General features: G+C 34.8%; 1 protein-coding gene across 2 annotated transcripts; it reads left to right on the top strand.

Moving 5' to 3' along the window:
* The first annotated feature begins 163 nt into the window (after positions 1 to 163).
* Positions 164 to 23894, top strand: LOC142974756 (testis-expressed protein 2). Of its 2 annotated transcripts, XM_076117252.1 has the most exons (20): positions 164 to 347; positions 765 to 1220; positions 2353 to 2465; positions 4331 to 4472; positions 4990 to 5513; positions 5827 to 5914; positions 7108 to 7261; positions 12576 to 12779; positions 13008 to 13078; positions 13765 to 13976; positions 14302 to 14423; positions 14781 to 14949; positions 15249 to 15368; positions 16519 to 16677; positions 17451 to 17640; positions 18125 to 18216; positions 18560 to 18681; positions 19054 to 19150; positions 19300 to 19439; positions 19757 to 23894. In XM_076117252.1, the coding sequence occupies exons 1-20, from the start codon at positions 329 to 331 to the stop codon at positions 19944 to 19946; spliced, it is 3384 nt and encodes a 1127-aa protein (XP_075973367.1). In that variant the 5' UTR covers positions 164 to 328; the 3' UTR covers positions 19947 to 23894. The 2 variants fall into 2 exon arrangements, with proteins under 2 accessions (XP_075973367.1, XP_075973368.1); XM_076117253.1 differs by lacking the exons at positions 164 to 347; positions 765 to 1220; positions 2353 to 2465 and adding an exon at positions 2955 to 2978.
* The last annotated feature ends 971 nt before the right edge of the window (positions 23895 to 24865 follow it).

Below are 24865 nucleotides of genomic sequence, written 5' to 3'. Positions count from 1 at the left end.
CTCGGTTGACCCATTCTCCATAGTAAAATTGGTTAGATGTAGGAAATTTCTTACTAATAGTTTTTTCTATCATTTAACAATCGACTAAATTTCATAATCTGCTATCATTGAAAAAGGAATGACATTTAAAATTTGACAACTGACAGCTTGTTGACTGACAGAAGATTCATATTTTTGATTTGTGCGAGTGGAGAGACTTGTAATAAATCTAAAAAGAAATAAAACTGTGGAGTTTATTTATGATAATTGTTTTAAGAGTTACACCTAACTAGAATACTTTAAAAAATGATATTGTTTATATAAAATATACTTTAGTTCCGTTAGCGAAATGGAGATCTCTGGTGTAGGTATGTATCAAATAAAAATGCCAACAGTTCTATCTTATTAATTTAAACATATGGCTTATTTTGTTGCCAAACCGGCGATTAATATAATGCGTGTTTTTTTATCTTTGTTGTTTGGGAACCGGTTGCTTATCAGTAAAGATTAATTGTCAAGTTTCACAGCGCGAACTGTATCTTTGACAACAAAGGCGATAACACAAACAATCGGTCCGAATTCATTGCCACTGCGCCGAATTGATCGTGTTCTTATACTTCTTGAACATCTACGTTCTTTTCTTTGTGTTATTTTTAGTAATTTTAATTTCGATGTTATTTCGTCATATCAAAACAGGCCAGAATGGGTAACCTAATATGATAGGTTTATTTACTGAATTTGCAACATTGTGAAATATTACATATCTAACTCTTGTTATTTTGCAGGTAAATCACCAAATGCCTCACTGTCATTCAGATACAATGCTAATAATGAGGAACTGGAGGAGTTGAGTTACCCAGTGTGTGAGGATGATCCTCCTACACCACAATGTGACCCTCCGCCCACACCGAGTGAGAATGCAAGCCCCAAGAGAGGAGAGAGATCCTCATCCATCATAGACAAATATTTCAAATCTATTCGGACAGAGAAGCCAATAGAAAAGGTGGAGGATTTGAAACCTGCAGAGAGCAAACCTGTGGAAGAACAAAAACCTTCTCCTGTTCCTAAAGAAGTGACATCATCTCCTATGAAAGAGTATCTGAACCGTCTTGGCAAGAGGAGTACGTCAGAATCAACGGCAGATGTTAAGGAAGGAAGCAATGAGACTTGGAAGTTGTTCCATGACTTTAAGTTTAAGATAGCTCAAGCTGTTGAAGACATGAAGACCAGATCATTAGAAGGTAAGTCTTATGATTTATAGACTTTAGTAGAGATCTGTTGTGATACTAAACTATAGCGTAAAGAGAAAGACTAAAGTGTGAACAAGCTTAGTCATATACTTTTATAACTATTTACTATATTATTATCTTATTGGAAACGTTTTTCAGTGCTAGAAGCATATTATTTTGAGCTATTCATAATATGAGTGATGATTCCATATGGTACTTTACCAAATAATAATATTGGTATCTTAAGAGCTCTTATCTTCTTCTTGCTGATTATTTTAGTTTCAAATGTTGATGTTATTATAGAATGGTCAATTATTATCTTTATGAAACATTATCTCAAATGTTTGGGAAATCCCTCTTTGTATTGACATCTTGTGTAGTCTAATTATCCATATGGCATTTTACAATTAAGAGTACATAACAAACAGCTTATGGCTAGCATTATATTATCAATCTGATTAATTTATACTCTTTAAAAACTTCTCCTAATTGTTAACCCATCACTTTTATAATTTTATAGCCTCTATGATAGAAGTCACAGGCTTAGTGCAGGAACCGCTGTAAACATTTTACATTTTTCATTAATGAATTATAGTCATTCTTGACATCAAATAGTTATTTATAGATCAATTAAAATTATTATCATGAGCATAGGTAAATAAAACATGAAAACATAATGTTATTGAAGTGTTGTTTATATGCAAGGTCAGATAAATACCAATAAGAGTTTATTATTCTATTTCACACATTATGATTCTAGCATCCTTCAAACCACAATTACTCAGAACAAAGCTATTTTACTATTTGTATTATTAAGTATGTATAAAAATGTATTTATTTTGTCTTTTCTGATATTTCTCTTTGCATTTTAGCTCTTTTTAGAAATGGTCTTAAATTGTACAAGTGCATAAACCCTATGACATAAACATTACCTTTGAGATAAGCTCATTTCGCACACTTTAGCAATCTCCCGAATCCTTCCCCCAATTGAATATTAAGTTGTACCTCTCTCTTTTTCTGGATCAACAGATTTTTCGTACATTTTATTCAGATACTAATATTCTAATTTACTATACTTCATCATCATACTTTATTCAATGTTCGAAATCTCTTTACGAATCTTATTGTATTTATTTCCATTTAGAAACAAAAGAGAAAGAAAAGACGATACCCAGAGAGAACTCGACCTCGGATTCCGAAGAAAACTCAGCAATAAAAGACTCAGACCAGCAAAGTGTAGGCGATACAGACAATCAGGCAAGTACTACACTTATATCACCGGGTATGATATTGATTATGCGATTAGGCACTATTAGGCAGTAGTAATTATGTTCCGATTCCATAAAAAAAAATTTTTTTTCATTCACTTTTCTAATATTTGATGTAGTTGACATTTGAAGCAATGTTGCTGTTCTTACTTTAACTTTTTTTTTTCTTTATTTTATTATTCTTTATTATTCTATTTTTTCTGTAAGTACACCCCTTTCACCCTTTTATAATTTGCCTCTGAACAGCGGGACCTCCTAGCACTTAGTTAAAAGGGGATCTCTATGTATGATTTACTGTAAAAATTGTACAAGCTAACGAAATAAACACTTTTTATGTTATGGTACGTATTCTAAGCAGTTCAATACTGCTTTTTAGCCTTTCGCCATGCATAAACAATATCATACATGTAACATTTGTACATCGTTCATATTTTATAAAGTAATGTTTTAAAGTATTTTGTTGACACTACAACAGCACACTACAATAGATGCTGAAGATCATGTAAGTGATACGAGTGAGCTATAAACTGCATTGATGCATTGTCAGTGTCTATTTATAAATAATAATACTGTATGTTTGCATTGCATTGTAAGTTTGTAACCAGTTATTGTCACGGTGAATGCTAACTTGCTATTGCCTTGAGGCTGTTGAACTACCGATTTTGACAGGACGGCTTGTTGTCACGGAACCACGGTTGCTGTCGTCAGTCGTCGTTATAACCCTATAAGAATCAAGATAGAACTTTTAGCAGTTTCTGTTCGAACTAAGAACTTTCAAACAATAGGCTACGAAAATCTATGATACTCTCGATTTTATTCTTAAAAGCAAATATCAGCGCAGTGCAATGAATCCAGCGCTTGTATGGTGTCCGAATTTCCGTAGCCTTGTGTTAGAAAGACCTATCAAATAATAATATGATACACGGAACGCGATTATAAATTATTTGCTTTAGTTTGCTCGACATTGACCTCAACGTACCACAAAAAATAACTCGTATTTGGATCTCAAAGCAGCAAGATCATTTTTTTCATACTATCATGACATACTCATAACAAAAAACACCGTGAGAGTTCTGCCGATTGTGATGATCTTTGAGTTCCAAATGGAATAAAACACCCGCGTGTTTCCTTTCCTGTTAATTATACAGTTATTTTATAATAAAAAATACTTTTGCAAGAGAACAATAAATATAGTTTGATGTTGAGTTATTGCGAGATCGTACGATCGTAAACAGAAATTGCCTCGCGTGTTACTCAATAAGTATTCATAATGATTTGTCCCTGGCCATGGGTCCGACCGTCCGAATAACCACACTAAGCTACACTTGTCAAAATCGGTACATTCGAAGATATGTCGCACAAATACTTCTTTGTCAGTTTGACTAATGACTGGCTTATCGTATGTCGCTTATGAATGACGAAATTAGGCCTCATGTTATCGTGTAAGCTAATTACTAAAATAAACTTACTCTTTTAAAATACAGGTATTTTGAACCTCAGTTAAAAGTCTTGGCATTTGTATTTGAACCCTCTAGCTTTGTCCATTTATTTACCCCTCAGCTCGCACGTTGTGCCATTGTCGTACTCTCAATAACACCAATTTATGCTAACTCGAATTACTCGCTTGTGTCGAACCGATCCACGGCTAAAAGACCTGAGTTAAGGCTTACGTAGATGAGAGACTTTGACGTATTTCACACTTAAACTGCCCTAAAAACATCCAATTACATTAAACTTTTGATATTGGTACCAAATTATATTCCAACAAGTTCATGTAAATGCTCTTTCATCTGCGTAAGGTCAAGCGTCACGGAAAAGTGGTCAAACAAATGCTTATTGGGTTGTTTCCACTAGGTATCCTCACTAGACAGCAGTATGCAGAACTTGTCTGAGATGACACAGCCACTGACGGCTAAGGCCACTGAACGAGAGTCAAGCTTTCCTTTAGATAACAAGAACTATTCGGATTCCAGTGACGACACACACAAGAATTTAGGTGAGTTGTTACTACGTTTCCAGGCTATTAGTACGACGGAAACGCTCGTGGCGCAATAGTTACTTGAATGAATCGTTTTGTGCTCAATGTATCTATGTGTATATTTATTTAAGCAGGTATGGTTTTTATTACGTATTATTGATGTGTCTCTTGACAATAGAGAGACTACTCTTTGTTCTCCAGAGTGCGTTATGGTAAAATAAGTCGAACACATAAAAATCCATATGGCTGAAATATGACCTGTAGTAAATTTTCTGTTTGTAGATGGTAAAAAATGTGTACACATTATCATGCTATAAATAAAAGTTACGCGTGAGCCGTGAGGCCTATTGCCCAACGGGGAATCCCCAAATTGATTACCGCACACCGGAAACATAATGTTTCTGTTTATCGAACGAAATACCGATTCAGAAAAAAAGTCGCACATGTAGTCAAAAAACACCTTGTCACGATACGACAACATACCACTTCATATCATAAATACTTGATGTATTATAACTGCGTTTTCTTTCATCAGTATACAACGAATCGGGTGAAATGTCTCGAGATTTCCTCAACGACAGCAGCATGATGGAAGTGGAATCTGGAATAGAAGCACTAGAAGACACGATAGACGGCTTCGGCGACATTCAGAACAACATCGACACCCAGTGTCCGAGAGCCAGCCCTATTGAAATGGAACACGTTCCACCGCCACCGACGCCTAACAATTTCGGTTTTCCCCCAAGCAGAAACAATTTAAAAAAACCTAGCAACACAGACCAACCAAAGCAATATTTCTTCAACTTTTCAATGTATTTTCTCACATTCCTCGTTTTTATGAGCCATTTTCTTTTTCCTAATTGGAATATTTGGAACGGTTTCATACTTGGGTTGTGGTTCTTTTGTTTCTCGAGCAACTTGAAGAGTTATGTGCTCGATACTTTCTTTAGCGATTCTGATCAAAAGCCGAGTTTGATGCAATTGAAACGAAGCAGCGCTATGCCACCTACTTACACGATACCGGTCGTGAAGGAACACAAGCCTTTGAAGAAATATGAGGTAACTAACATTGTAAAGGTTTTAGGAATCCTTTGATAGTCAGTCTAATTTTATTACCTTAAGGAATTGTGTGTCAAAGACATGAATGTCCTTAGAAGCACGCGTGTATGTAGGACGTGGGTGAAAGTGCTATATACATTAGTTAGACACCCACGTTTTACACGTCAAGCACGTGGTAGGACAAGTTAGGGCATCAATCTACATATCTCGGCAAGCCTAGTTTTAATAGATGGTATTCGCGCCGACCCAAAGCAGTCCCACTATTTTTATAGCCATTAAAAGACTTATATTTCATAGTATGTTTTATTTTTAGGGATGGATAAACCACTACAGGTTCCCAGACTACGTTCCGTACACGTACCACATCAACAAAACAACGACTGCGTTCATGAAGCTCGAAGGTAAAACGTTCAACTTTCACTTGTTTCGTTACCGTCTAATGACAATAGTATCGTCGCGAGTAAATAACGGTATTGATTGTTTAACGCGGTATTAAACTGGTATTAGACTGTTTACATCTCTCTCTAATAATTGTTGTGTGATAAGGAAAGAATACTATTGTATTTTATGAGTACGGGATATTTATCAATCTTTATAAAAGAGATGAGACTATTGCTATTTTAAAAATGTTAGCGTTCTCGCTGCTTTTTGCTTTTGAGTGGCGCAGTGATTTAGGTCGCCACACCGCTACCATTGCGTTGGGAGGTCAAGGGTTCGAATCCCGCATGCAACAATTTTTTGTGCGATCCTCAATTAAATATGCGGGTGATGTCTTAAAAAAAAATTAGGAATTTCTGAAATACCGTCATTGCTGCTGCACGAGAACATTTGACTCCGGAACCCCAGTAAAACACACCTCCGTGAAAAAAAAATCTAATAAATAAATTAAACATTGAAACCCTTGAGTATATTTTAATGGCTATTTTAAAATATTGTGAAATGTTCAAGTTCGTTTGTACTCAGCAGTCGTATAATAATGTGCTCATAATATCTTTTGAACAACAAGCATTGTTTTGACGCTACTCACTTGTTAACGATCGATCTTATCTTGTTATCTTGTTCGTCTTGATAATGAGAGCATTATCGAAATAAGTCATTAACCTACGGACAATTATTTTCTGTGAATTGGATGCGTATAAGAATAACAAAATGCATGTTTGAAAAATGTAATATGAAATTTATGCTAGCTTTGTACTACATGATAATTAGTTTATAGGTTTTTTACAAAAATTATAAGACAAATAAATGTATAGATTATACCTTTCTTTGCAAATAATACAAACAAAAATGCAAAATAGTGTTTTATAATTTAAGCTGCTTTAAAACTCAGCGACTTGAACATAAGCTAATAGCTTAATAATCAGATAAAAGGTTATTAGCGTTAATACTATTTCTAGAGAAACCTGTGCGCGGAAATTTATTTTACTTTTAGATATTCGTTATGATTAAAATAATTCTTATATTAAGATAGTCAAATAGATAAATAGTATCTAGACACGCGGCAGCGTGTGAAGCCAAGTCCTAAAACATACTGGAAAATATTTTTTTTCGTCAAGCATTTTTCGAAATGTTAATATTTTTCTTTGTTCTACAGGATGTAATCTAAGGATATCATACACTAGGACTAAGATAGCCAAGAGAGCGCTATGGGACGAGAAGATCGAGAAAGTGGCGTTCTATCAACACAGGCTGTACAATCTGACCGGTGCTCGAGTCATATTGCTGCCCAAGGGACTTGTGAAACGGAGGTAAAGTTACATTTTGATATTTTCCTGCAATCTAACATGAAATTAACGCATGAATTGTTTATCGATATGTATTTATTTATTTATTTATTTATTTGGCTCACAAAACAAGTTACAGTCGATTACAGTGTTGATCTAAGACTAATGTTTAAGAGCTAGACTGCACCTCTAAATATGTAAGCACAGATACATCCATGCATATGTATTTTAGTTAAGTTTGTAAAGAGACGTTAGCAATTTAATAGTCTCATTTAACTTATATAGAACGACGGCACTTGCGGGTCACTGATTTAGTTGTCGTGTCACCAAGTGCCGAGAGTTTGATTTTAATAATCAATTATTTGCGAGACTTAATTATGGATAGTTGTGTCGAATCTGGTAGAACATTAACTTAGGAATTAAACCATATAAGGTATATAAGGAAGGAGAATACTTGCAAATTATAGTTCCGCAATCCTTACTAAGAAATTCTTAGAATAGATCCTCTATAATACTTTGTCCTACAAAAGCCGGCGATTGAACTGCGAACCTCACGATTAACAGTCGCGCTCGACTGGGTTTTTCTGTAAACGTATCACACTACAGACCTATTAATTCACTTGTTCAAACACCGTGACAGCTATCTTGTAGGTCGCACATTTCGCTCTATGTTGAGACCTACGCGACCTATACGAGTCGGTAACCTTATACTTATTAGTTTATTATGTTCTAGAGGCTGTCCGCGTGAAAACCCTTCCATAACGTAACATTATTATAATATTCTCGTTATTCCCGTGTAAATCCCGAACTCCAGAATAAAAAGCTTCAAGTCTTCAGCTACCTACATACCAAATTTCATCGTAATCGGTTCAGAAGTATTTGCGTGAAATAGTAATCCATACATACTTACAAACTTTCGTTAACTTACATTTATAATAGGTAGTAAGATTTTAAGAAGCATTAAAAACATAGAGACAACACACTTCTTTTTTTTTTAAGAGTCAATTGTATTACATATAAATATGTGTATGCAAAATGTATAAATGGCAATAGACTCGCCCCCTATTACATGAGACTAACATATATACTTAGTTAACGGCGAAACGTGGAAGTTGCTTTTTGCGAAACTCTGCCTAAACCTTCGGGCATAACAGGCGTTATATTATTTATGTATGTTATGCAATAACATTTTACTTGTTATATCGGCCAATACTTTTTACATAAGGAAAGTCAGACATAGGTATTTAAGTTTACCTTTACAATTTTCCTATTATGTAAATAACTACGTACACCTACGTATTAATACTAAATTTAATCCTCGAATAACTGTTTTATCAGATGAAGTTTGAATTAATTATAGAATATGTCGCGTTAGATCGACATTTAAAACGCAAATATGATAATTTGAGCTCAGTGGACTGTGTACATTTTAAACACTGCAAACAAGCGTATATCTTTATTCTGTATTTAAGAATATACTTAAAAAAGTACTTATTTATTTCAACAATTTAATAATAACCCACGCTTTTTGTATATTTAAGTACCAAGACATTTAGTTATCTCCAAAAAATGCCTTGCTTCATGTAATTTTTGTCTAAATCTTATAAAAACGCCTACTGCTTCTATAACATTGCTGGTATTATGGAATGCGAATTATGAATAGCTAACTCGTGCGTCTTTGTATAAAGCAAAGAATTCTCTTGAAGTTGACAAGTTCTTAGGCGGGTTTAGAACTTTGATTTTAAAAAATCTTTTATTTAACCAACGACTAAATTAATTTTGCAGACCGTAACTTTCAAGAAAATGCAAATTCAGTATTTGACTCTTCCTATAGTAATAAAACAGGCCACCTCGTTATCATAACAAAAACTTGTTCTTATATTACTTCTAATATAAACAAATGTACGAATACATTACGTAGATAAAGGTCACTAACAAATGTATGATAAGATGTCCGTATATTGCAAGTGCAACCTTCGTGGACGTCTGAACGGTCGAGTGCACCGTACAATTAGGTTAACGACCGTTTACGCATGCGCGCCGATGCTCGATACCCACTGATTTAGACCAATTTATATCGAATCTGTTAGGTAATGCTGTTCAAAAATTCGTAATTAAATTTCGTGTTTACGTTTTCAAATGTAGGTTACCTTTGTTTGGTTTAGCGGTACAATGCAATGAGTTGTCTTTGTCTTAATTAACAACAAAATGTGGTATTATTTATTAGCGGTATTAAAGTTATACATAATAGAAATATTGTGAAGAAGTTAGTCGGTCTATAGACATCGATTTCGGACATACTTAGTCGAATAGGCAAATACGAAAAGATATAGTGACGATTTCAACTACGATGTTTTGAGATTTGATAGTATCTTGAAGCGATACGCAAAATACCGTGTTTTCTACAGCTGTTGACAATATAAGATCAAGGATTCATGCGTACTAGATTTTTGAACGCGCTCGGCAACCCGTCACGTTATTAAATGCCATTTTACAGCTTATTCATAAGTGTCGAATTACTTATCCGATAAATAAAATTATCATTTTATAAACGAATCTATGATTGTACCATTTGATAAGCTAACCGATACTTATTCAGAAGTGGTGAAACCGGCCTTAAGAGTTTTATGTTGTTGTTTTTGTCTTGAGCAATACAAGTTCATAGCAATAGGAAACGAAAAGACCGATGATAATTACTTGACATCTATCAAAAAATATGGCTTGTATGCCAACTATTACAGCCCAACAAAATAGTAGAGAGACTCGTATGGAAGGATCGCGGGTGGCGGAGGTATACTATATTATTTAGTATTTTTATTTTTTAATATAAGCTAGCCACAGAATTATACAACAGACGATACCGTTTTTTTGGACATAACAACTAAATCTCAACTATATTCTAGTGAAATGATTCATGTCAAGGCTCTTTACTGAGTTGTCTGACTATATCAGTCACGGGACTCTCTCAATCATCACTTTTTCTCTAACTTTGCTTTGAACCTTTACCTATAAAATTGAAATCTATATGTATATTCTTGAGCCTTTAGTTTGCTATATCTTATATTCCTTAACGCTACTGCACAAACTCGTTACGAGATAACTGTTATTGAAATGACATCATAAAGAAAACAATTATAACATCGTCATATAATAATGAGTCACACGTAGATGCACATCTGTAATGCAAAGCGAATTGTTAGAACATAGTTATCGTTAAGAACCATAATATTGTATGCAGCCCTAAAACAAGTCTATAATATACAGTTTATAATAAAATACCCATAAGATTATAATAGTGTCCAATTCCGGAAATTATATCTATTCTAATATTATAAAGCTGAAGAGTTTGTTTGTTTGTTTGAACGCGCTTATCTCAGGAACTACTGGTCCGATTTGAAAAATTATTTCAGTGTTAGATAGCCCATTTATCGAGGAAGGCTATAGGATATATATCATCACGCTACGACCAATATGAGCAGAGTACCAGTAAAGAATGTTACAATAACGGGAAACATTATGACCCATTCTCTCTTATGTGACGCAAGCGAAGTTGCGCGGGTCAGCTAGTTCATCATATAACATTACCCTGTTAAAAAAAGGTATTGCAGTTTAAGCTTTAGCTATTTTAAAAAACCTTTACAATTTTTAGACATCAATCTTCCTCTTGAATTACTCCATCTTTTAAAACTGCATCAAAATCCATTGTATAGTTTTAAAGAAATAAGTGTACAGAAGGACAGACAGCGAAAAACAACTTTTGTTTTACACTATGTAGTGATGATATTTTGGCACCGCGTTGTTATTATACTGTCTATAATACATAGTTCATTTACGTTACAAGCAGATTTGACACGATGCGTATAATAGAGGTTCATAAGACTAATTAAAATAATTACACATGACATCACTGACGAGTATAAACAATAATTATACATATACCTTATTACTGTAATACGTCTGGATATCCTTTCTAGATATCGCCCGCGTCAATGAACAAATTAGGAACAAGTATTGTAACATCTTTGTGTGCTTAGATAAGATAATATTATATGAACATTTCCCGGAATTATCTACACAGTGATGTAATCAGCTCTTCAGCGGAATGTAAACAAGAACGGGCAAATCTAGTAGGTTTTTTCGATAGAAGTGTTAGACTGACTCATTCTTTGGCATAATATCGGCGATAAAAGTATGTAAGATATTAGCGTATACTGTAGTGCACGCAGTTAAAGGAGTGTACGCTGATGCAAGTGCGTGATAGATGTGTAATCTGTACTCATAATATAATGCTCAAGGATTGTTTCTTTGTTAGAACGCGCTAATCTCAGGAACTACTAGTTCGGGTGAAAAAAGTATTTTTGTGTGTTGTGTTAGTGTTAGTAACATACATAAATAAATGGTCTATCTAGACCATTTATTTATGAAGGATAATATGAGAGAGAGAGAAACTGAAGTTTCCGCGGATATTCGCCGAGAGTAGATAAAAATATAATCAAAATACTTACAAATGCTAAGAATTCATAGGCTTATTCGGCCTTATATGAAACAAGAGTTCTCAATTAGTTTTAAGCGAAAATGTCTTTAGTTCTACCATTCACACTGTTATGCATAATATTAGTAAATGTTAGTATACGACCTTAACGAATATATTTAGAATAGTTAAAATACAGTGAAAATTGTTTGTAAGCTGTCACTAATATTCGTATCGGCAAAATGTTTTACGAAACGGAGATAAGACCAGCGATATTAAATTGAATCGATTGTTATCAATGCCTAGAATAAACTGTATTCTGTTTACCTTTCACCTCTAGGCGAGTATGCTAATAGTAAACACAGAATAGAACAAACCTGTTTTATTATCTCATATTGACTGAGGCCAACAGTTCCGATGTGCGATCTCAAGGCTGATATTTTTGCAGTTATTTTTACCTGATTATGACTATTATTATTCTTGAATCATATATGTTATTTGACGTGAATGATATAGAGTTGATTTTCACTGTTAGAACAAATATAAAGTCCTGGTTTTCTGGAGCCAGACCCGCGTTCTTCCTGCATCGCGTTTCAATTGTTTTAGAAGCTCGTCGCTGGTCCGATCTTGTGTGCAGAAGTGTGGAACACACATATGTCGGCGTTTACAATGCTGCTACTCCCATGTAATAAAGGGCGAGATGAGCCTACCGTGATAGACACATTATTTACTGTAATTCCGTTTTACAGTTCTGTGAATTATCGATAGATCATCGAAGTTTTCAATTACTATTGAGAATATTCCAATAAAATATTAACAAAAACGTTAATTAAATTATGCTTCAATTTACATTTTGTTATGTTACAGGCAATGGAGCAAAAAATACCCTATATGCGTGGTACTAAACGAAAAAGAAAAGATTCAAGTTTTGGAAAAGGAATGTGCGCCATTAGAAAAGAAAACGCCCGAGTCTCCTTCTGAGAAGAAGAAGGAACAACATGAAATGGAGACTGAGACTAACGTCAGTCCCGAGAAGAAAAAGAAGTTTGTGTGGAGAAGAAGAGAAAAAAGGTAAGAAACATAAAAATATATTTGTTTTATAGGTAACAATAATATCTGATCCGCAAAGTCGTTTTAAACCTTTGCTTGGCAAGAGAAAAAAATGTTATTATTAAAAAAATATGTTCGTAATGATTATGATTTTGACTTGTAATTTTTTCTCTTTTGTATGTCTAGCCGGCAACATCAAGTTAATGGTAAGCACGTAAAATGTACCTATTTTTATTCTTGTGTTTACAGTATTTCACATTCCGAAACGGAACCAGGGAAGGAAGGTCTTAGACATAGGCTAGTTAGAAAAATGCATAGAGGTGAGTTGAGTCCATTATGTTCCGTATTACGTTAAACAACATATATAAATCTTTGTCTGCAACACTCGTGCCATTTTTATCGTTTTCTCTAAGGACCTATTTCATAATTGTCCATATTTATGCAAAAAGGAACCACCCATCAAATACGTACTTTTGAGATATCAAAGGTTTTACAAAAACATGTGCAGCTCTATCAGTTGTAGTTGGTTCTGTTCTGCTTTTAATAAACCCTATTTCTGAGGCGAAAATCGCGTCGTTCTTTTTTGTATAAGGTTTTAGACCATTTCTATATTAGTATTCCGCTAAAAAATAAAAATTGAAAAATTGTCGTGTGGTTCCATTTTGCATAAATACGGACAATTTGAAGTAGTAAGAGTATCTTATAGTGATCCATTACTCATGGATATGCTATATTATAAAATTGGAGGGTTTGTTTCTTTGGTTGAACGCGCTAATCTCAGGAACTACTGGTGCGAATTGAAAAAATGTTGTTGGAAATTGAATATGGGATAGTCTATTTATTGAGGAAGGCTATAGGCTATATAACATTACACTACGACTATTAAGATCGGAGTAGCCACGAAAAATGTTACAAAACGGGGAAAATGATGACCCATTCTCTCTTATGTGTAAGCGAAATTGTGCAAGTCAGCCAGTATTACAATAAGAATTTTTGTTTATTGCAGACAAAAAATCAGATAGTGTAACAACAGCGACGGGCACGGAGCCGGCGGAGACTCAAAGTCAGAGTCAAGTGCAGACTGACAACATCGCGGTGGAGGACTTCCACGACGCCGACGAGCTCGCCTCCAAGTCCGCCACCAGCACTAAGGACGAGATAGAGGAAGACTTCGACGATACCGAACTCACTAGGATTAAGGACTTTTTGGAAGAAGCGGTTAGTATAATGAAAAGGTGGTCTCGCCTCTATGTTCTCCAGGAGTTCACATTTCAATTCAATAGTGGCAATCGTTTCGTCTTAAGTTATTAAAAAAAAACTGTTTATTTAACTCGAGTCTACTTTTTATAACAGTAAAGAAATCTGCGTACGCGAGGATAATTATTGTAATTCTACCAATACACATTACTAGCATAGCTTGTCGTTTACAACCGATAATCTCTCTCATTTTCCATATCGTAGTCTGAACCTTCCTCATTCAGAGAAATGTATCAAATTGTCTATCGAATAAAATAAAAGTAATGTTATATGATTTTTTACATAGGAGCGCGAGACGGGTGCGGAAGGCCCGGAAGACGGGGAGTGGAGCGTGCACGTACGTTCCTCAGCCGACAAGCACGCGAACCTTTACCTGTTCGCGCGCACGGGACGTGACAAACACGAGTGGTACGTATCGATTTGTTATAAAACCTAGTGTAGTAATTACAATAGTCTCGAATAAAGTTTGTGTACACGAACTTGTTTACGTATAATGGGTTTTCTGAGTTGGATTATTATGAGCTAAAAAAGTACGTGAAATTACTCTGTATGTACGCTTTGAACGATGATAGTTCTTTACCTGCCCATTTATTTGTATGTGAAGGAAACTCATTATTTTACCAATGCACGATATTTATCAATTACATTAATTATTATTCTGAATACGTCATTATATACTTAAACGCTGAAAAAAGCTTGCATTAACAAAATATAAAGAAACTAGTTGGATATAAAATATTATTAAACAATTTATTTCGCCCTTAGGTACCGCCGCCTAGTAATAGCGATATCAGAAGCTAACGCAGCATCAGCAGAGAACTCGGCGGCAGAAGACAAGACCAACAGCGAACCATCAGCTGAGAACAAGGAAGGTATCGAGATGGCTGTCTACAAGCTCGCTGAGAAAGACACCGTCGCCTTCGCTAAGACCACTGTGAGTTACATAGATTTTACGAATGTTATAATACTGCGATATGTTTTATTTATTTTGACCTGAGATTAAAATGATTGTTATCACATAATATGTGATTGTCACGAGCGAACACAAAACGAACCCGTATTTTATGAGTGAGAAAAACGTTCTTACAATAGAGGTAGTCCTTATGATTATATATTTTTTAAATTGTTAAATATGACGATACAACTGTGTTTTTGGCGTAATTGATTTATTAACTGTCTAATTGTTAAATCGAAATACTTATGATTTGAACGTGTTTATTGTCTTGTTAACAGTATAAATCGGACGCATTCTCGGACGGCGGTGGAGTGACAATCACGTCTCTGTCTCAAACGATACCTGAGCCAGATAACTATGAGAAAACATTCTGGCCATATCTACTGAAAATTATGCAGGTAAGATACATTTAAATACGATATATAACAATATTTTAGTCACATTCAAACCAGATAAAATACGCATAGCAACGTACACCAGCTGAAATCTGAATCTATAAGACATTTTATTCTATTATATTTATTTTACAGTGCGATAAAGTCGAGTGTATTCGCTAATTTCGATGTGTACGAAACGTATAGGTACAACACTGTTATTTGCACAAGCATCATAGGACAAGGAAAGCAAACCTTTAAAAGGGTCTAATTTTGTCATAGTATTCTTACACCCTTGTTCAAAGTTAATGCAATTTCCTATTAACATTTGGAATATCAGCAAAGTTTTAATGTTCTTTATTCGGACATAGAGCCACGAGTTGACGCTCAAACAGACAACAGAGGTAGCGGTGATGTGTCAGCTCGAGCCGACGCCCCGCGACCGTGCCAAGACTAAGAAGAAGAGAAAAGATGTCTGTCTATCTCACTATTATACATATATGTCCTTACCTATTATGTAGTGCGTGTTATTATGGTGGTAGGGTATATTATGTTGTTCGTTTCGAACTATATGTGTTGAAGTCTAATGTGTCGGTAATTTTAAGTATTTATATGATGTAGTTTTACGTACACGTGTGCAGTTTACGTGCACGTGTACTCGTATACATTAATTAAGCATCAGTAACTGTCGCTGTAAAATAAAATCTTAGTTTGAATATGAAGTTGAGGAACTTGTGAAATATAAAAAAGTAATACTTTGTTTAGAGTAATATTATGTTGTAATCGTAACTAATCTAGCACAGTATTCATATTATTTTAGAAACACTTTACGTAACACTATAACAGTAACTTATAAAAAAAATGTTTCCCTATCATAAATATACAGCCTTTCGATTGATTTTTTGGGAAAAGTATACTTTGAATCAATAAAACCATTTCTACAGTCAGTTACTATCGACTACAAGCCGATCGACTACAAGCATTTTGTATTTAGGATTAACTGAAGAGAAGATAGTTCTTGCTAAGATGCTCTAGGGGCGGTGATCAGGTTTTCATATAAAAAAATACCATAGTTGATAGTTAGGAAAATGCCGTGCAGGTAACCCCACAGTGTAAAATTTCTTTACGAAATATTTTGTACGTAAATAAAGAATGCAATGTATTTTTCGTACAGAATAAAAGTCCATCGCCCGAGTGCGACTGTCGCATGTTACCGGCGGAGGTGTCGTGGGTGAACACCGTGTTGGCGCGGATCATGTACGACCTGATGAGAGACCCCGTCATGATCAACCGCCTACAGGACCGGATACAGAGGAAACTTAATACGCTTAAGGTTTGTTATGATTCTATTTTACCTAGTATAAATGTAACTTTAAAAAAGTGGTGGTCTTAAAAAAGTAGTTATTTATAATCCTACTGATATGGATATAGTATGGATTGTTTGTTACTCTTTCACGCAAATACTACTGAATGGATTACGATGAAATTTGGTATATAGTTATCTGAAGACCCAGAAAAACACATAGGCTACTTTTTATCCCGGAGTTCCCGAGGGATCGAGATTTACACGGGAAGGTATTCCACGAGGACGAAGTTGCGGGCGGCCAAATTTATCAAATTCAACAGTTTATGACCACTTGAAAGGCCTGGGATTATCTTCGAAGCTCAAATCTGTGTTTTATCCAAAAAAAACGAAATGAATTTCCCAACGACCTAATAGTACCTACTATTTTTAACGCGGGTTTACAACTACATGTGCCGCGGTCAGTAATGTTTGCGACTGCTACGCCCTCTCGTGGCATTTTTTCACTTTCTCGGGTTCGAATCACGGGTTGTAAATTTCCGTGATTGAGGAGTAAATTAACTTGCAAGTCCTGCACCTGATCTATTAGTTAGATTTAACTGGTCTTGTTGATTATCTGGGTCTGTGCCTCTACGCAATAATCGCGATAAAGTATTGTACTTTTGTATTAAGAGTACTCATGAACTATCATCAAAGTACTGCACCGCTGCTCGGTTCCAATGAATCTGGCAGTCGTTGTGGATTGCCAACTAGGAGAACATGATTACTATAAACTATAAGGACATATTATGTGTGCGGCGCAGCTGCCGTCGTTCATGTCGCCGCTGGTGGTGACGGAGCTGTCGCTGGCGGGCGCGTGTCCGCTGGTGGAGCGCGTGGCGGCGCCGGCGTGCGACGCGCGCGGCGTGTGGCTGGACGCCGACCTGCGCTACGACGGCGGCGCCTACATCGCGCTGCTCACGCAGATCAACCTCATGAAGCTCAAGGAGAAGAGTGAGCTGAACATTTTTTAACAACTTTATTCTTTAAAAGACAACTCCCGCACTGAGAATTGCTCTTGTGTCGCGGGGACTTTTACAAACATACAAACGACGGACGCAAAGTACAACCAGACCCGAAACAATTATTTGTGGATCGCACAAATACTTGCTCCGAGTGGGAATCGAACCCACGACCTCCCGATGCAGTGGTATCGGCGTGGTGACCTAAACCACTGCGCCACGGAGGCAGTAACTTACGCACTACTCGAAATGACCACGAGACATAATATAAGATGTTTTTTTTATAGAAAATCAAAAATTGTTCATTTTTTCATTTCGAGGAAGCTGCATATTATCTAATTAGCACTATCAATATTTTATCGACAACAGGGTCGCTTTTCTATTAGCCACTTTTTCTATTTTTCAACGGATCAACATTAGAAAAGAGTGAGCATTATTCTTTTATTCTGGCCTTAAACGCAATTTTTTATTTACAGATGTAACGTTAGAAGAACAGTTATTAGCGACTAAGAAGACTCATACGGAGACAGATCTCAGGAGCGAAGCGCACGTTGAAACACAACTTAGGGTACGCCACCATTATACTTTAGATTTTTAAAACTACATTAGTAGCGTCTATGTCGTCGTTATTACTAGCGACTAAAGATAGAATGTATATTAACTAGGCTGTATTTTGATAGTAGTCAACGTATTATTCTCTCTCTCCGTACTCACTACATCATATTGTTTTGCCCGAAGTGTTGGCTGTGTGTTAAACTGTACGGTTCAATTCGATTTTAGTCAATATCGTCAAAAGCATATGCAATATCGTTTGTCGGAGACTAAGTGACTTTTATGAACAGGAGGACTGACAGTCATTTCTTAGTATTTCATTAACAATAAGTATAATAATGTGTTACGTGTACGTACAGATAAGCAAGCCGGCGATATACGACAGCGACATGGAGGACTCAGCGGAGTCGAGCAGCGACGACGAGAGCCCGCCCGTGCAGCCCGTCGATAGCAACGAGACAATACCTGTATCTGAACATCCGTACGTATACAACTAGTATGATTACTTAGCACATAGATTGGGATTTGTTCACGAAACTGACGGAACACCACGCCCTGAGGCCAAAAACATTCCTCTACCGCGATAGGAAGCAAAAAGGTTGGAACTCGCACCACAAATGTCTTAAAGTTACCGTTGCCACGCGGTTTCAACAGCTGCATTCTCAGAATGTTCTTCAGCTTCTGGCAAGAGTACTCCTCGATGTGTGGAGGTGGAATACGTATACGGATGTTCGGCTTTGCAACACACCGTTTAGTATTAATCGCCATAGGAGCCTTGCCGCAGTGATTCTTGCTGATTCGCTTGCGATGCATGCTTTATATTTTGATTCTTAAGTTCTTTATTCTTCTCTAGATCCACGACAGCACCACCGGCTGAGCAAGGAGGTTCGTCAAAGAAAAAGTTCCTACGGATGGTTGATAAGATCGCTACAAATAAATACTTCCAACAAGTGAGTTACAAAATACAAACTTAATTTTTTTACATGACTTATTTTACTTTTATTACTATAATATTCAATCTACGTTATTGTTCACACTGGACACCTCTTCCTTGAACTATTAAAAACATTTTTTTATGTTTCTCAATTTTCTTTATTAGGTGACAGATTACAAGTACGTGAAGCGAGCTATGGAGGGCCTATCGAACACAGATATAAAGCTACACTTAGAGGTGCACGGTCTCGAAGGACGTCTTGCGTTCAACCTGCCCCCGCCGCCACACGACCGAGTCTGGATAGGGTATGTATTTACATCCCACTACATTTTAAATAAACTATCGTCAGTAACTAAGATATCTATTTTGATAAAATGCAAGGAAAGATATCTCATAACAAAAATAGTTTAGGTAAGGTTTGTTTTGTTTGGTTGTATTCAAAGGAGCCCTTACCCCAATTCCATTAAACGTACTAGGCACCACAATAGTTAATCTTATGGCCCAATAATGGTATTCAGCTTATCACTGATTTTGTCTGAGATATATTTCTAGCAGTTTATTTTAGTAAATGATGCATGAGTGTCAAATAATTTCTACAAGACAATATGTTTTATCCGTACAGTTTCCGCACGAACCCTCAACTGGTGCTAAAAGCGCGGCCCGCGGTCGGCGCGCGCACACTCCGCTTCGCTCACATCAGCAACTGGATCGAACAGAAACTCAGCAAGGAGTTTGAGAAAGTTCTCGTTCTTCCCAACATGGAGGACATCGTGGTGGAGTTCATGACACCCACGCCGATACAGTTCGAATAAAACGTACTGAGGTATGTGCGTATACGTATAGTCGCACTTAGAGTTAGTACCGACGAATGAAGAAGCATTGAAGTAACTTAGTAACAATTTAAATTCAACCTTAAGATCATACCCATACGATTCTAATTTCAATGAAACAAATTGAGGGTAGTTCTAGGTTCACGAACTTATTTCGCTATTCAAATTTCAGTCGTATGTAGACACACTATAGGTTGAGTTTAGATTGACTCATTGCAACTATTGGTACTGCATCTGTCGATACAACTCTTATGACTTATCTGTACTCTTCCATTTTCTTCAAGATTATGAGCAATGTTAGTATACTCATGAATTTGGTATTAGGAAACTTTTTAATTCAGGTTTGTCCCAAGATTGATGTTTTTATTGTAAGGTACTGGTGAGGTGAAGGTTTGGTGACCGAGGCTCTCTTATTGGTCGCAGTTTTAATCGTAAATTGTGACGGAGATTCATTTCACAAACGAAATATTAAACTTATAGCCATATAGCATCTTTCCATATTAATTTAATATACTCAATGTGGCCCGTTTCCTTACTTCGAGATTACAATACGTTACGGGATAAAGTTATTTTGACGATCTGACAGGCCTTAGTATTTTTATTTCAATTGATATTTACGTTATTGCCGTACATTAGATACTGTAATAACTAAATTCAATGAGTAAATAATTGAACGACGCGAATGACTCGTATTATTCGTATCGTTGCACGTTTGCGTATTATAAGTAAATGGAGAGGTTTTCGGAAAGTATTTCTTATGAGAATATAAATTTTAAAAGTATTATTAAACATCATATTTAAAACATTATTCGTGCGAACAACTCTTGCCTTAATGTGCGTTATTTGGAGACGAAAATTATTTGTATACTTAAAGATTTTTGAATAATTTGTATATTGAAAGATTTAACGCACATAAGAAATGTTGAACACTTAAAATTTTAAATAAATTAAACTTTGAACAGTATGAAATGAGCTAATTAGAAGATACGTAATGAAAACATATAGCAATTATGTTCGTGCAATGATTAGGTGTTAACATATTATTATATTATTAATAACACTACAACTGTATAGTAAACATAAAAGAAACGAAATTAGAATGTAGCATTTATAGATAGTATACCTATTAAACTATGATAATATTAAATGTTGAAAAATATTTCCCTTTGAAATAATAAAAGATATCGAAACTTGCCTAAACTCGAGGCCATTGATAAAACTACGTTTACTGTTAATTGTCCCGATAGAAGCCATTCGCGTACCCCTAGACCATTAGATGTAATTCTCATTGTTCTACGATTGAAATATTTTATGAATAATATAAGAAAGTATTTCAATATAAACTAAATGTGGTGTAGTACAACATTTGTCAAGATATTCCATGTTTGTGTGAAATAATCTGAGTATTCCTTCAATGTAGAATCTACGTATTACATATTATTTAATGAGTTTTGTAAAGTTTAGTTGCACTGTATGATGGCACAATACCTATATTAAGTGCTACTAGTGTCACATCGAAATGCTTATAGTTTGTATTTAAGAATTATTTATGTATATTATGTTGATTTAAAGGTTTATGTTCATCACGTTGTATTTAATTGTATTATTTATTTCTTAACTGTTATGTAACATTTAGATTATAATTTGTTTCGTTTTATTATTTTCTACGTTATATTCCAATTTCTATTCTAATCTTCAGTCGCCTAGATTTTTTTCTAAAGACTAGTTCTCATTTGGTTTGAGGAAAATCTTGTTTCTACCTAAACATGTAGTCGGACATCAAAATAACGAACTTCCTCGCGTCACTAATAAATGTTTTCGACAATAATTCCGTCTTAACCTGTTATTTGCAAATTGTAATATCAAATTTTATAAATAACTAACCTATAAAAGAAAAAAGATTATTATATAGAATATTGTAATATATCTATGAGAATAAAATTAATATTTTGAAGAATATTGATCTAACCTGTAGCTATAAATGTTAATGATCATTGATATTTTTCTAGTAGTCAACAACTTTCTAATGTTTTCTATCGGCTTTATCTCGGTACGTAATCTTAATGTTTACATCTGTCACTCGGTGACCATTGGCTGTCTACATTATTTTTCTAAATTATCGCACAATTCAATTAGATTGGTCTGCAACGTGTCATTTTGTTAAAGCACTTTAAAATATAAGCGACTCTTTTGCATTTTCACTTCTTTCGAATATAATGCGTATTATGTATTCAATTAGGGTAGTCGTTCATGAACTCTTGAGAATTTTTAAGCTAAGTAAACTACTAATCAAAAAGACTTATTAATTACTTTATTGAATATCGCAGCTTCTCGTGGACTTGATGGATGACTATCGTAATCAATTAGCTGATTGATATTTTGATAATCGTGATCGGTGTGTGTGCACAGAGTGTCGAGTTGGTTTGGAACTGAAGGCTGATTGTAACTTGCTCACTTATCTTGGCGGGTAGCGGTAATGTGTGCTTGTGCTGACTTGTACGAATTTAATAAACCTTTGAATGAATGAATTCCAACTAAAATTACAGAATAAATATCGAAAACAACACATATAATCCTAAATGTTATTTAATATTAAATTGTATTTCAAAGTTGTTAACGAATTTATTCTGTAATTTAACGTAAGGTATTTCACGCTGTCTAGAATTAATTCATTTTTATATTGCTATATTATCGATGTATTCACAGAAATGCCAAAAAATCCGTTGTAATATAGACACTTATGGTTTTATACGACTTATTTTGCATACATAATTTATTACGTAAATATAAAATCTTATGAATGTTTGGATCAATATTGTTGCCTACATCCATTGTTGGATACGTTTTAGTATAAATTCTAAACTTTATTGTATCGATGTTTTAGAACAATAGTATTTCATAGTTGGTGTTACTGTTTGGCCCTTGACATTAGATTCACTCAGATTTGAGTACACAAGTACCTAATAGTTTCAAAAGACACACATATCATATTGTCGAACTTCGTACCTGTTTGTTTCCGTTTTAACAGTCGACCGTAACAAGCTCTTATGACCACTTGGATATTTAGCAAATGAACTGATTAAAAGAATTAACATGGATTACTTAACAATAAGCTCTGGTTACTTATTGTAAATGATATGGGTGGTTGCGTGGGTATTCATTAATAACTGAATATGGAAATGTAAAACAATAAGAGCGGATTTATGGAGACGCAAAACTGGTTGCGTAGCTGTGTGATTTTTTTAAATTTCGAAATGGCACGTATTTTTCTGCGAAATAATGTTTAGGAACCTTCTCGATAGCAGCTATTTATACTACACTAATTCACATTTTGGTAAAATCGTTTCTTTATGCCAAATAACTTAAAATATATTGTTTTACATGCCAAAAACAAAAAAAAACAAAGTTACAAATCTTATTATACGCTATATAACTAAACGTACTTTTCATTACAAAAGTTATCAAGTTTTTTTCACTTGAAATACTTTGACTATAAAGTTCAGTTTTACGTATTATGTTTTAAAAAATTGATTATGTAAACAAGTCCTGCGTTTTCACAAATCCGCTCTTCCAGGGATTTGAACGGTTGGACTCGGTCGCTGTATAAATAAGTATTTATTATAATGTAACGGATCTATGTTATTTTATTTACACGATATGTATATTGTTTAGTTGAGTCGTTTCGTTTAATTTTTATTTAACTCTGTAAAGAATATGTTTTATGTTATGTTCTTATTTATACCTGAGATCACTTAGTGGTTGGTATTTTCACAAAGTGTACCAAATACGAATAAATGTCTATGTATATAGTCTATCAAATTATAAAGTGTTTATGTGATATTATATATAGTTAAGAGTTAAACCGTGCCGAGTAGTTTTTCTATGTGGTATCAGTTGTGATTTTTTCAATAAACGAATTGCTATATTTTATATGTGTTATTATTTATTGCGTTCTTAGTAATGTTGCGCCGAGTTCGCTCTGTGGCCGGCTCGGTATTGCCTCCGGCTTGAATATTAACATGACGTCATGAGTTAGGCCTGCATACGCTATGAGAAAAATAAAACATTATAAATGTATATTTATGACCTAACTGTAATTATTGCCATCATAAATACTATAAAGTAGTTGTGTGCCTGTGAATTGTATACAAAATATCGTTTTATCAGCTTTTTTATATTGAACTTATTTAACTACGTAAGTAGTTTAAAAATTTATTAGAATAGGAAAATTGCGTATCAAAACCTTTCCGTGTCGACTCCCGATTGGGTAAAGATCTATTTAATTATTCATATTTCTGTAGAAAACTGTTACGATCTGAAATGGATTTTTAATGAACTTTTACTTACCTGTTCCGGTGTTACATGCGTAACAACGTATTATATATTATAAATTAATAAATTTATCATCACAGCTAATTCCGATCTATAACAACCTTAGAACAAAACATCAACGGCTAAATCATATCTAACATTCCTATAGCGAAGTGGTTTCACATGTCATCGTAATGGTTCGGGGAACAAAAGTTATCGCGACTGAGAAGCGATTACCACATGAGCACGGGACATTGCTCGTGTAGCCTACGTACTACGTTTCCGGTTATAAGTACCCGCGTTTAGTTACTTTGTAAGTAATTACTGGGAAGGAATTGCTATTGCATTTTTCTTTTTTTCTTTAGGTATGGGTAAGTGATGTAATGTTTAATCTTATTTGGGTTGAGTGATATTTGTCAACGGTTGGATGTCGGAAAAAAAGGAGGCAAAAAAAATTGTATTTTAATTCGGCGATCAAAGCTCTATCCAACTATTTCACGTACATTCTTTTAGTAAATTACCTATAAGTAAATAGTCCAACTCTTCTTCTGTCCAACAGGAATCGTTCAAATACTGTAGAATAATTTGGC

Source organism: Anticarsia gemmatalis, chromosome 8 (assembly GCF_050436995.1).
Source record: "Anticarsia gemmatalis isolate Benzon Research Colony breed Stoneville strain chromosome 8, ilAntGemm2 primary, whole genome shotgun sequence".
Lineage (NCBI taxonomy): Eukaryota > Metazoa > Arthropoda > Insecta > Lepidoptera > Erebidae > Anticarsia > Anticarsia gemmatalis.
This window is presented reverse-complemented; position numbering and strand designations above follow the sequence as displayed.

Bases quoted from the DNA above. Each gene is read 5' to 3' on its own strand.
- LOC142974756 (XM_076117252.1), top strand. The intron at 5,915-7,107 runs GTAAAACGTTCA...TTTGTTCTACAG, and splicing joins TGCGTTCATGAAGCTCGAAG to GATGTAATCTAAGGATATCA. The intron at 7,262-12,575 runs GTAAAGTTACAT...GTTATGTTACAG, and splicing joins AAGGGACTTGTGAAACGGAG to GCAATGGAGCAAAAAATACC.